Raw genomic sequence first — 13,066 nt, 5'->3', positions numbered from 1 at the left:
CCCACTCAATGACTCACCCTTTGACCTTCAGCATTAAACCTGTGAACGCCGGCGGCGGGAGGCGTAATCTCCATCACGTCAAAATAGATGCCTGAAAACACACAGACGCATCAGGACAAGGACAAACGGCACGGCTTCATCAGGCTTCATTGATTAACTACCCACGTGAGACGGCAGGTTCGTGTGAGAAGCATATGGATGCTGTCGTCACTAATGTCTCAGATTAAATAGGAACAGATCCAAGTGTAAAGGTATCATTGAGATGCTGTTAAACATATTTTTTTAAATATATTGTACATATTATTGTTATATATATTTTATGTATTATTATTATTACTATTATTATATAATTAAAAATATATAATTTTTATTATAATTTTGTAATGTTTATTATATTTTTTTAATTTAGATTTTTTTTGTATTTTCTATTTTCATTTTAAAGTCTTAGTAATTTTGTTTTGTGTTTTTGTCATTTATTTTTTTTAAGTATGTCTATATAGTTTTCATTTTTAGTTTTAGGTATTTTAGTACATTAAGTTAAATTAAATTAAAATGAGAAATGTTGCTTTGGAAAACGAGCTGAAATAAAATTAAGTATAAAAATGTTTATTTACATTAAATATGTTTAATTTAATTAATATGAACATTTAATATGTTCTAAATATGTTAATTTATGTTTTTTAATTTTATTTTGTTTTAGTTATTTTAGTACATTAAGTTAAACCAAATGAAAAGGAGAAAGTTGCTTTGGAAAATAAAATAAAATAAAATAAAATAAAATAAAATAAAATAAAATAAAATAAAATAAAATAAAATAAAATAAAATAAAGTGTTAACTGATTTTAATTCAGTTAACATTTATTTTTATTTCAAGTAATGAAAATGTTTTTTATGGTTTTAGTTATTTTGTTTTTTAATGGTTTTAGTCATTTTGTTGTGTTTTTGTCATTTTTATTTTTTATTTATTTATATTTTTAAAAATGTTTATATATTTTTATTAATTTTATTTTGTTTTAGTTATGTTAGTACATTAAGTTAAACCAAATAAAAATGAAGAACGTTGCTTTGGAAAAAAAAAATTAAATAAAATAATAAAAAAACCTGTTAACTAATTTATTTCAGTTAACATTTATTTTATTTCAAGTAATGAATTTTTTTTTATGGTTTTATTTATTTTGTTTTTTAAAGGTTATAGTAATTTTGTTTTGCCATTTTTATTTTTTTTAATCTATATATAGTTTATTAATTTTTATTTCAGTTTGAATTTTACTTATTTTAATACATCAAGTTAAACAAAATGTAAATGAGAAAAGATTTTGCTTTGGCAACAAGCTGAAATAAAATAAGTTATTTAAATATAAAATAAATGTATATTTTATTTTATTTTTAACTCAAGTTTTATGGTTTTAGTTTTAGTTAACAACAATATCCCTGGTATATACAATATTTAATCACCTAAATTTCCATTGTTTCCCATCGGTGTGGACCTCAGAGCGCTGGAGAAACGTTCCCATGATCCTCCAGCACATTCGTTACGAATCCTCTCTCGTGTGAAAGAGCCGTTTTTAAAGCTGAGAGACACGAGAGAGTTTCAGGTTAAACATAACTGGTGACTGTGACACTTCAGATAAAAACTTTCTGCCTCTGAATGCTGTGAACACGACTCTCTTCCTCTTGTCTGACGGTGTTGTAAATGAGGTCAATCTTCATTACATCTGAAGTTCACAGAATACAATTTCACATTCTCAGGAAAAAGCAAGTAACCAAACTTGCTTTTTATTCATCCAGCCTTGACGGGTAAAGCACTGACGTCGCCGTCTCTCACGTAAAGAAAAACATTCAAACATCATTTTAATAATTCAAGAAGGTCAGTGTCGAGCTGCGCAGAGAGCACAGTATTTACATTGACTCGCTTTTATTTCTCAAACACTGTGACGGGAACAGAGAGTCAAGTGTTGAGGTTATTCTTCAAGAGCCACAGAAAAAACACTGAATTATGACACGATATCAGTTCTGTCAAACATTAAACACATAAAATGAGCATAACAAATCTCACTGAGAAATGTCATATTTCACCCCAAAATCTACAGAATTTTTATTAACTAATGTTAGCAAAGAGTAGTAAATACTGTAACGAATGCATTTCTCATCGTTAGTTAATATGCATAAACCAAAGTTAACTAATAGAAACTAATAAAACTACTATATATTTTATTGAAACATTGTGTTTAAATCAGAATAAATGAAATGCAAAACAACAAATACTTCACAATGTGATGTTAATCAGAATGAGGTTGTTTTCAGTACAGTAAAGAAACAATGCAAATGTTTATTTCGGGGTGAAATATGACCAGCAGAATAACATGTTCTTGACCGTTTTGGTGTCAGTATATTTTCTCTGAGGTCAGACCGTAACATACGCCCTGTTTACCCAGGTTTACATCAGGCGCTGCGTGTGTTTTACCATATCAACGCCATGTACGCGCTGCAGTCCACCGGGTTACAGAAGATGTGGCCCTCCACTGTGGGTTTGGGATCCCGGATCCACAGGAAAACCGTGTCGCTGGTGCCCAAACTGACCTGTGGAGACGATCCAGAACAACATCACCACACTGACACACCTAAAACACTCATATATTCAAAAAACGTTTAGCAAACGTTCCTATTAAGTTGTTCTGAATGAATGTTCTTTTTAAATGTTTCTTCTTGGTTACATGAACATTCCATTTCATCATTCTTCAAACATTCCGTTACATTTGAATGTTACTCTGAACATTCCGAACCATTTTCGGCCTGAATATGCCACAGTTTCAACAGGTTTTGGTTTTCCACGTGCTCTCCGACTATTTCATCAACCCTAACGCGAGTGTCCACAAGTGTCCGTGCTGATATATATTCAAACTTGTGGATGAAAGAGGCTAAAATTATTTATGAAGAGTCGAAGAGTTCAGCGAGGAGACGCGATTCATCATTTAAGAGCGGATCAAAGGTGCTTCTTCGGCACATGAAACACACGGATGTGGTCATGTGACGAGGGTTGATCCACACAGGAATCCAGCGTTTACACGGCAGAGGCTTTGATGTTTGGATACATTCATCTGTCACACAGAATCTAAATCACTAATTGAAGTATTTTATTTTAGAAACATAAATCTGAGCTGCAATTTTGGGTCCAAAACTGGCAGAAACACTGGAGCTTAAACACAGGAAAGAATAACGGACAGTACAGGACTATGATTTTAAGAATCAGCAAGACATTTTATTCGTGTTTTTACTTTGTATTTTTATCATTTTTTCTGTTTTCATTTTTAATTTGTTTTAGAAATTTTGATGTTTTGTGTTTTTTTTTTTTGTCTATTTAATTTTGTAATTTTTATATCTGTTTTAGTTATTTTAGCACTGAGATATTTTATTAACCTTTTTTAATTGTTTGCATTTTCAGTTAAATTTTAGTAATGTTGTCGTGTTTTTTGGTCATTTTTATTAGTTTTTTTTTTTAAATATGTCTATATGATTTTTATATTTATTATTTCAGTTTTAGTTATATTAGTAGTATCATTGAGATAATTTATTATTTTTTTTAGTTTTGTTTTAATTTTTAATTAAAGTTTAATGTTTAGTAATCTTGTGTGTTTTTGACATTTTTATGATTTGTTTTTAAATGTCTATATGATTTTTTTAAATATTTTATTTCAGTTTTGGTTATTTTAGTATCATTGAGATATTTTATATATATTTTTAATTAGTTTGTATTTTTATAATTTTTAATTTAAGTTAAATCTTGTCATGTTTTGTCATTTTTATTTTTTTTTTATTTTTTTTAAATGTCTATATGATTTTTTATATTTTTATTTCAGTTTGTTATTTTAGTATTATTGAGATATTTTATTCATATTTTTAATTAGTTTGTATTTTTTTATTTTTAATTAATCTTGTTGTTTTTTGTCATTTTTATGATTTGTTTTTAATATATATATATATATATATATATATATATATATATATATATATATATATATATATATATATATATATATATATTTAAAAACAAATATATTTTAGTATCATTAAAGTTTTAGTAATTTTGTTGTTTTTTGTAATTTTTGTTAGTTTTTATGTCTATATAGTTTTTTATTTAAGGTCAAATTTTAGTCAATAGTAACTCATTTTTATTTTAGTGTAACTAAATGTAAATGAGAAATGTTGCCTTATTTATTGCCTGAAAATAAATAAAAAATAATGCTTTTTTAATATTTTATTTTATGTCAGTTCAAGTTTATTTTAAGAAATGAAAGTGTTTTTATGGCTTATGTTTTATTTAACTATAATAACTGATTTCAAGCTAATTAGCTCAAGATTTAACTCCTAAACACTAGCATCACTGTCACTTCTGATCAGTTTAATGCATCCTTGATGAATAAAATATTAATTTAAACAAGTTGACCAAAAGTAATCGGTTGTGAATGTGTGTAAAACATCAGAACTTGTCTTAAAACGCTCTCTGGGTTTCATCAGAGCGACTTTGATGTTTGTATTTTCATATGTTTATTAGTAAAACACTCACCGCTAGATCTCCTTCCTGTAGCCTCATTCCTGCCAGAGACCCTGGAACCACACAAAACATCCTTAAATAAAACAAAACTATCTTCTCTAGTCCCACATATCTGCTGTTTGAAAACAGACACTTCTGTCCTGGAGGACGTCATGAACTAATAAAGCACTGATACTGAAGTGTGACGGGTCAGGCGGGCATCCATGTTTTAATCAGGAGCGCAGGGGGACGGAGGGACGACTCGGGTCAGGTTTAATCACAGGTGGTCAGAGCTGTTCTTGGCGGCCTTACAGAAACCAAAAGTTCAATAAATCACCAGAAACGTCACGCTAACAGAAGCTTCAGTGCCGAGAAAAATGATCCGCAATTCTCATTTCAATACATCAGGATGGAGCCGAGGAAAAAAACATTTCAGCACTTTCTAGAAAAATGGAAACTTTTACTATGTGTTTTTGTCATTATTTTATAATTCTGTTTTGCTTTCACTTATTTTTATTTCAATTTTAGTTTTAGTGCTTTAACTCAAACCAAGGCAACATTTCTATTTTTTGTTCAGAACTGCAGGTTGTTTGTGAAATGATGAAAAACTAATAATTAAATCATCAAAGTGTCAAATTAAAATAAATAATGTTAAAATAAAAGCAATAAAATTAAAACACTGAGCTATATTACTTGTTTAGGTGCATCATGTGCTCATTAACTTCAGAAAACCGTCAACATGCAGATGTGTTGTTGAATTATTGAAGTATTTAATTAAAATCTCAGGGGAAATTCAAGAAAATATTTGAGCTCAAAGGGGTTCGGCTGACAAAAATGCTTGGGAAAAATTAATTAAGATTAATTCACCTCAGCAGTCGTTCTAGGCCTGTTTTGTGCAAGTATAAATTTCACAAAATTATCATGACCACGGTCCAGAAGACACATATTCACTGTAAATGAACCAAATTACGAGTTATACTTCTAATATAATTTATATTCATTTAAAAATATATAATTCATATAACAATATTCACTATATATATATATATATATATATATATATATATATATATATATATATATATATATATATATATATATATATATATATATATAATTTATATGTGTGTATGTACATGTACATAATTATATTAAAATGTACAATTTATTTTACAATCTTATATATATTCTGTTCATTTAATTTAAAGTTAATGTTTTAGTAATTTTGTTGTTTTTGTCATTTTTATTATTATTTTATATATATATATATATATATATATATATATATATATATATATATATATATATATATATATATATATATATTCTATTTTTTTCAGGTTTTAGTTATTTAAGTATCATTGAGAGATTTTATTAATATTTTTAATTAAATTAATTATTATAATAATATTTTTTTTCTGTTTACATTTTTAATTTAAGTTAAAGTTTTAGTAATTTTGTTGTTGGTTTTTGTCATTTTTATTAGTTTTTGTTTTTTTAATATGTCTGTGATTTTTTACATTTTTATTTCAGTTTTAGCTATTTTAGTATCATTGAAATGTTTTATTAATATTTTTTATTACTTTGTACTTTCACATTTTTCTGTTTTCATTTTTAAGCTAAGTTAGTTTTAGTATTTCTGTTGTTTTTGTCATTTTTGTTAGATTTTTTTTATGAAATGTCTATATAATTTTTTTGTAATTAATATTTATTTTTTTTGTTATTTTATATATATATATATATATATATATATATATATATATATATTAAAAATGACAATTTATTTTACAATCTTTATATATATATATATATATATATATATATATATATATATATATATATATATATATATATATATATAAAGATATTTATATATATATAAACAAAAGATTGTAAAATAAATGTGTGTGTGTGTGTGTGTGTAATGGCTGCATGTGTAGAGATGTATTCGTGTGTTGTTGCTGCCATCTACAGTCAATAAGATGTTATCAGTGATAAGAGGTTGAGTGACACTGTAAAATCACATATGCATCACCCGTTTGTTCATTGTCTTGGTTTTCTGAGGTAAAGCAGGTCCGTTTGTAACACGCTGAACACAGAATGACAGAAAATGTTTTTACCAGGATTGTCTCCAGTGAAGGCCAGCACTGCACAGCTCTGTGGAAACCCGTAGCGTTCAGAGTAATACGGAGACACACAACCCTGTGAAAGACACACACAGTTCATCACTTCAGGCCTCAGAGGGCGTTTGAGATTTTTACAGGAAAAACAGTCTAAATCACCAGAACAGCTGTAGACGGTGTGAGATCTCCGAGTTTTTCAGCCAACTCTGGCGCTGTGGCGTTCAGACACGCCTGAGACCACTGCTTCTTAAAAATATCCATCAGATTCATCCCAGAACCTTCATGTGAAGACAAACACACGATTAAATGAAGATCAGACTTCTTAATAATTCACAGCTCATAACTGACAGCAAACTTCTTTATCTGATCACAGATTTATATTCACAGTTGGGAAATACTCATCAGAGAGTTATTCATAATGCATCAGATGTGTTCAGACGGAGGTCAATCAAACGGCTCACGACACACACTCCTCAGGCCCGCGGTGAGGGAACGTACCGTCGCTGAAGTCGATCGAGGCGTAGTCGCCCAGGAACAGAGATGAAGCGAAGCTGCTGATCAGTGATATTCTCTGACAATCACACCGATTACATGTTATTACAACAGATATTGATGCTCGACTGCTTCATGAGTTCATTCACACTCATAATTACTGCTTTAATTACTCTCAGGAAACACTTTCAATGTGTCTGACAGACTCAACGCTCTTTAATTTAGCAAAATAAACACATGAATTCAAATCACAAGGAATATTTATTTATTACTGAAAGTTAATATTAAAAATAAAACATTTTATAAACAAAATAATTATTTTATTTTATATATATATATATATATATATATATATATATATATATATATATATACATTATAATATTCTATATATATACATATACATATATATATATACATATATATATATATATATATATATATATATATATATATATATATATATATATATATATATATATATATATATATATATATATATATATATATATATATATATATATATACACATATATAACAATTTGTTTGAATTTACACACACACACATATATTTATAAATCATGAGGAATATTTATTATTAAAACCATTTTAAATGTTTATATATAATTCAAATTAATATTTAAATATTAAAAATTTAAATATTTTATCAACAATAATTATTTAAAATTTTATGATAATTATTTTTATATAAACATTATAAAAATATATAAAACAAATATTTTTTATATAATTATAATTACATACAAACAAAAATCTGCATGAATATTTATTTTTACTGAAATATGTTTATAGCTGTTTTAATTGCTTGAATATAATTCAAATTAGTATATACACATTAAAAATAATTTATCATTTATTTTATAATAATAAATAATTATTTTATTTTGATCAAATATACTTTAATATAAAATATATATTAATTTAATTTAATTCAATATATATTTTATTTACATAAACAATTAAACAGTTTGTAATTACATATGTGTATATACTTTTATTTAATTATATGTAGCTATATATATATATATATATATATATATATATATATATAAATAATGAAATAAAATTAGATATTAAAATAATAATATTTTATAAAAAGTAATTATAATAAATGCTATAATAATTATAAATTTATAATTTTTTTATTAAAAACTATTTTATATCAAATTTATTATATGAAATAACAAAATATATTTTAATGTATATAAATTCTAAATATAATTATAATTACACACAAACATAAACATTTTAAAATAGTTTGATGAGCAAAGTTATTTCCTGTGATAATTTATATCCTACTGAAACATACATTTGGGATAATCATCCTGAAGGGCTCGTCACTTTATATTTTCAAACATCTTCATAAATCATTCTAGAGAGTGTTTAATTGATATTTGTGCACACTGAGTTTTACCTCCGACTCTCTGAATTCATTCGGCTTCAAGCGATAAATCTTTGCAATCTGATTTCCAGTGAAGCGCTGTTTGACAAATACAGAAAATGTTAACTTATTAATATTATTAATTTTCATATAAATAAGACAGACAGGGCAGGGTTAAAGCACCTCATACGCTCGTGAACCAGTGATGTCAGCCAGAGTTTGAGCGCCTCCTACTGCCGCCTCCAGATACTGACACTGATCTGAGGTACTGGAGTCCATCCAGACCGGACTGTCCTGCAGCGCGAAACTGTCCTACAGCAGACACAACCACTGAGCACTGAGAGCATAAACATATATACCACTACACAAGCACTACATACATAATGTGGATTGAGGGTATTTTATGCTCCCACTTCATGTGTGTCATGCAATGTATGATTTTACACAAAACAAACACATTTCATCAGTTCCACAACATCTGCCCCGTGCAAACAGATGATCAGAGGAAGCTCTTGTGTCGTCATACAGGTGAAGTATTAACCATCAGTGATGGACGTTTGACCCTCAACAAACAGTCTGAGCGGCATCAGGACAGTGAGGAGAATCCACTGTAATGTGAGGTGAAGATCGTCATTGTCACCTGTAAAAGCTCGTGTAAGTGTTTCCGCGGGTCCAGATGATTGAGGGTTTGTCTCGCGCCCTTCCTCCAGAACACACTGCCATGTTGCTGAAACAAAGATCAAATCCAGAATCAGATTCAGAATCAGATCAAACATGCAGTGAAATCCAGACCTGAACTGATTCTGCATCAACAGAAATACACACAAAACCCCATACAAAAAAATATAATATATAATATATATATTATAATGCATATAAACGCATATATATATATATATATATATATATATATATATATATATATATATATATAAAACTTAGTTCTTAGGACAACTTTGATGAACTTTTTTGACCCACTTCAAATGTTGACTTACAATATATATATATATATATATATTTAACGCAGTCAATGCAGCATCCATTTTTAGCATTATTGCATAATTGCATATCACAAAAAGAATAAAAACAATAGCTAAATGCGACATTTATTATAATGGGTTTATGTGAAGATTGTTTTAAGTTCACTTAACTTAAAAGTTGTTATATTTTTAAAGTCTATTAAATGTTAAAAATGATGGCTTTCAATTATACTGTAATGTTGAATGGCTATAATTACTTAAATGACTTAAAATACATCTTTTTTTCATGCCATTTCTACATTCATTTGTAGATTTAATGTGAAATTATGCATTATGATATAAAAAATATTACAAAATTTTAATGTTAGTTGTGATTAATTAGTCATTTTTTTAACAACTGGCAGCAAATATATATATATATATATATATATGCATGCTAAACACGTTCTAAAAGTATGCTGTATTCTTATATTGAAAATATAAGAGGTAATATAAATAAGTATAGTATTTATATAGTACTATCTGTACATTTTTAAAATATATAGATTTTTTCTTTTTGTGTTTTGTTTTGTTTTTTTGCTGGGACTAAGATTTTAAAATATCTGTCAATCACAAAGTTCCACACATTTGTCTCTCCTTGAGTGTCAGTTTAATAAATGTTTTGGATAATTTGATTATGCTTTCAGATATAAACCACTAAACTAGTCATTTACCACATTTTACCAAGTTTAAAAACAGGGAATCCCTTAAATTCCCACCAAATCAAAGCTTAAAATTCACATCTAAAAAATACTGATCATCATTATGAGGGATGATTTATTTCAGGTATATTTTACTGCACAAATAATAATAAATAAATGATTTAAAGTCACCTGTCCACTGCCAGAGATGGCCTTCACTCGAGAGAAGTCAAAGCCGGCGTTCCTCATTTTCTCCAGGAGAACATCAAGCGCCTGCAGTCAGATGACAGACACACAGCACAACAGATCAAAACACACCAGGAACGGTCATCATGTGTTATATATCTAGTCCTTCACTACAGCTGTGTTAAATGATCAGGCAGGTTTACCTTCACCCACATGAGCGCTGGAGACGTGACCGTCAGCTGGTCTGCATGGATATGAACTCCTCCATGAGTCCTGCAGAAACACATGTTATTATTGGACACAAAAAGGACATCAGGAAATATTAAAATTGTGAATTCCAGGCTTGGAAAATGAATGAACGTCATTGAGGTCTGTATAGCAAATATATATGTTGTTCTTTATAAGTTATTAATAATAATTTTGTATCATGTAATCAATGGACCAAAAGAGTATGGGAACCCTGTATATAACAGAAATATGATATATAAAATATAATAAGTAGTAATGTGACGTTCACCTGAACTCCGGCAGCTCGCTGTCAAACTGAACGCTGCTCTGATGAACAACATCAAGCTTTCCATCAATAGCGACCACTTTCAGCTTAAACAATAAAATCAGGATGATACAGATTAGTTTAAAAGTGTTTGCATCAGTTTAATGTACATTTACATTTATGCATTTGGCAGATAATTTTATCCAAAGCGACTTACAGTGCATTTAAGGCATGCATGTTATCAATCCCTGGGAGATGAACTCCAGATTTATGTTATTAATTCAACTGCATGAGTCCAGATGCCCACGCCAGACTCATTTAATGATTTTTATTGTCAAATTCACACTTTTTCAGCACTAGGTGATCTCTCATCCTGATCAGTGGGTCAACACAAATATTTAACCAAATATTCAAGATTCTGAGAGACCAAAGGTCAACTACTGATTGACCATTAATCTCAGTGTTGGTGCATTGATCTACACACAGAAGCAGATCAACTAAATGTGCATTTAAGAGCTTAAGAGCTTAAGTATGAGTTTTGTATCACAAGTACACTGAAAAATATCATGGTACTCTGATGTTTTGACATGTACCATAGTATATTACCCTGGTATTTTTAAAAATAACTTTAAGTAGCACGTAAATATCACGGTAAATACATCACTGTACTACAGTAGCACTACACTGCTTTTAGTAAGTGACTTTATCATAAAACATCATGCAATGATTTCTGTAGTACAAAACCTCATATGCAATACAGACACTGACATATGTATTTATAAACACTATACTTCATTAAGAGCGTGTGTGTGTGTGTGTGTGTGTGTGTGTGTGTGTGTGTGTGTGTGTGTGTGATTCTACCTGTTGCGTGCTGAAATCAAACCCTAGAAAACAAGAATCTGCTGCTTCAGCCATTCAGATCACAAACATCCCGCCATCGATTGCTACAGTAGCGAAGGCTTACTTCATGAATATTCATGAGGACGCTACAGTAAACTTCCTGAAGCGACAGTCATGTGACCTACTTAATATGCATGAGCTCAACCTTCACCATGGCTGGATTCGTTCATTCACCAGCTGACTGGTGCGTCCACTCGCCAATCACGTCGGCGAACGTCATGCAGCCTAATTAATATTCATGACCTCAGCGAGCATGTGATATTAAGAGGAACCTTCGTACAGTATACTTAAAGGGACTGTGCACCTTCGAAAAAACATGTTTTGCAAAGCTTCATGAACTTTAAGCTGTAGCCCAAGCCATGTCAGGTGTTTAATTATTGTCATTCTCTTTAGAAATATGTATAACAATCAGCTCATGTTTTTTCAGAACATGTGGAAGTGTAGAGAAGATCAAACATGCACGTGTAAAAACATTGATATCTTATTCACACCACTGTTATTTAAATGTATTGTGTGAAATAAAGCAGCCATAATATAATTCCAAACTATCACTGAACACTTTAGGAACATTACGGATGTGTTTGCCCTATCTGGAAGGTATGAACGTTGCATTGTTATGCCATGAACTTTAAAGAATGAGAGCTCACAGGAAGCTAATTTGGAAGTAATGTTTATTGATTGGAACACAATAAAAAAGACTGTTTGCATTTTAACATCTGTGTGCATGGATTTAATTTACACATGCATCAATTACTTGCTCACTTCTACCATCAACACACCCGTTGCCTAATTATTATTCATGTGCTCCTAGTATACTGTCAGAGCGCCACCCAATAGACACCCAAAAATATAATTGCATTAAAATGGCTCCTACACACGGCCCCTTTACATCAACCCCTTCAGATGTGATGAAAAAGTGTTACCTGATACTTAAAATAAAACTTACAAAATGAGGAAAAACAATGTATACTTAGATTAACAGAAATATTGAAATTACAGTCAATGATTTTGAATAATTCAGTGAATTCAATGATTACAGTCAATGTATTTACATCACACTAAAAGACTGAAAGCAGTTACAACATTTTCAGTATTTTATTTCTGATTTTTCTATAAAGAGCTTAAGGGCAGTGTGCTGGTTAATGTTAGTTTGCTGCTGGTGAGATTCCAGCATAGACATGCTTTTCACAACCAACTTAATGTGTGTCCTCAGATTTTTAAAAATAACATTCAGATAAGCACATGTATCTCAGTGCTCCTTGTTTTTCTTCTCCTGCTC

General features: G+C 29.2%; 1 protein-coding gene across 2 annotated transcripts in view; it reads right to left on the bottom strand.

Annotated features, from left to right (window-relative positions):
- Positions 1-11,897, bottom strand: part of xylb (xylulokinase homolog (H. influenzae)) — a 33,757-nt gene extending 21,860 nt beyond the window's left edge. For both annotated transcript variants that reach the window (XM_048174793.1, XM_048174792.1), the window contains exons 1-14: positions 11,749-11,897; positions 10,912-10,994; positions 10,598-10,667; positions 10,401-10,481; positions 9,189-9,275; positions 8,732-8,860; positions 8,582-8,647; positions 7,153-7,225; positions 6,814-6,932; positions 6,652-6,733; positions 4,565-4,605; positions 2,465-2,580; positions 1,456-1,571; positions 18-91 (exon numbers count right to left, since the gene is read on the bottom strand). In XM_048174793.1, coding sequence (XP_048030750.1) covers positions 18-91; positions 1,456-1,571; positions 2,465-2,580; positions 4,565-4,605; positions 6,652-6,733; positions 6,814-6,932; positions 7,153-7,225; positions 8,582-8,647; positions 8,732-8,860; positions 9,189-9,275; positions 10,401-10,481; positions 10,598-10,667; positions 10,912-10,994; positions 11,749-11,802 — 1,191 coding nt within the window. In that variant the 5' untranslated portion in view covers positions 11,803-11,897. The remainder of the gene's footprint in view (positions 1-17; positions 92-1,455; positions 1,572-2,464; positions 2,581-4,564; positions 4,606-6,651; positions 6,734-6,813; positions 6,933-7,152; positions 7,226-8,581; positions 8,648-8,731; positions 8,861-9,188; positions 9,276-10,400; positions 10,482-10,597; positions 10,668-10,911; positions 10,995-11,748) is intronic.
- Between the last annotated feature and the right edge of the window lie 1,169 nt (positions 11,898-13,066).

Source organism: Megalobrama amblycephala, linkage group LG22, assembly GCF_018812025.1.
Source record: "Megalobrama amblycephala isolate DHTTF-2021 linkage group LG22, ASM1881202v1, whole genome shotgun sequence".
NCBI classification, from domain to species: Eukaryota; Metazoa; Chordata; class Actinopteri; order Cypriniformes; family Xenocyprididae; genus Megalobrama; species Megalobrama amblycephala.
Note: the sequence above shows the minus strand (reverse complement) of the source record. Positions and strands in the feature narration are given on the sequence as shown.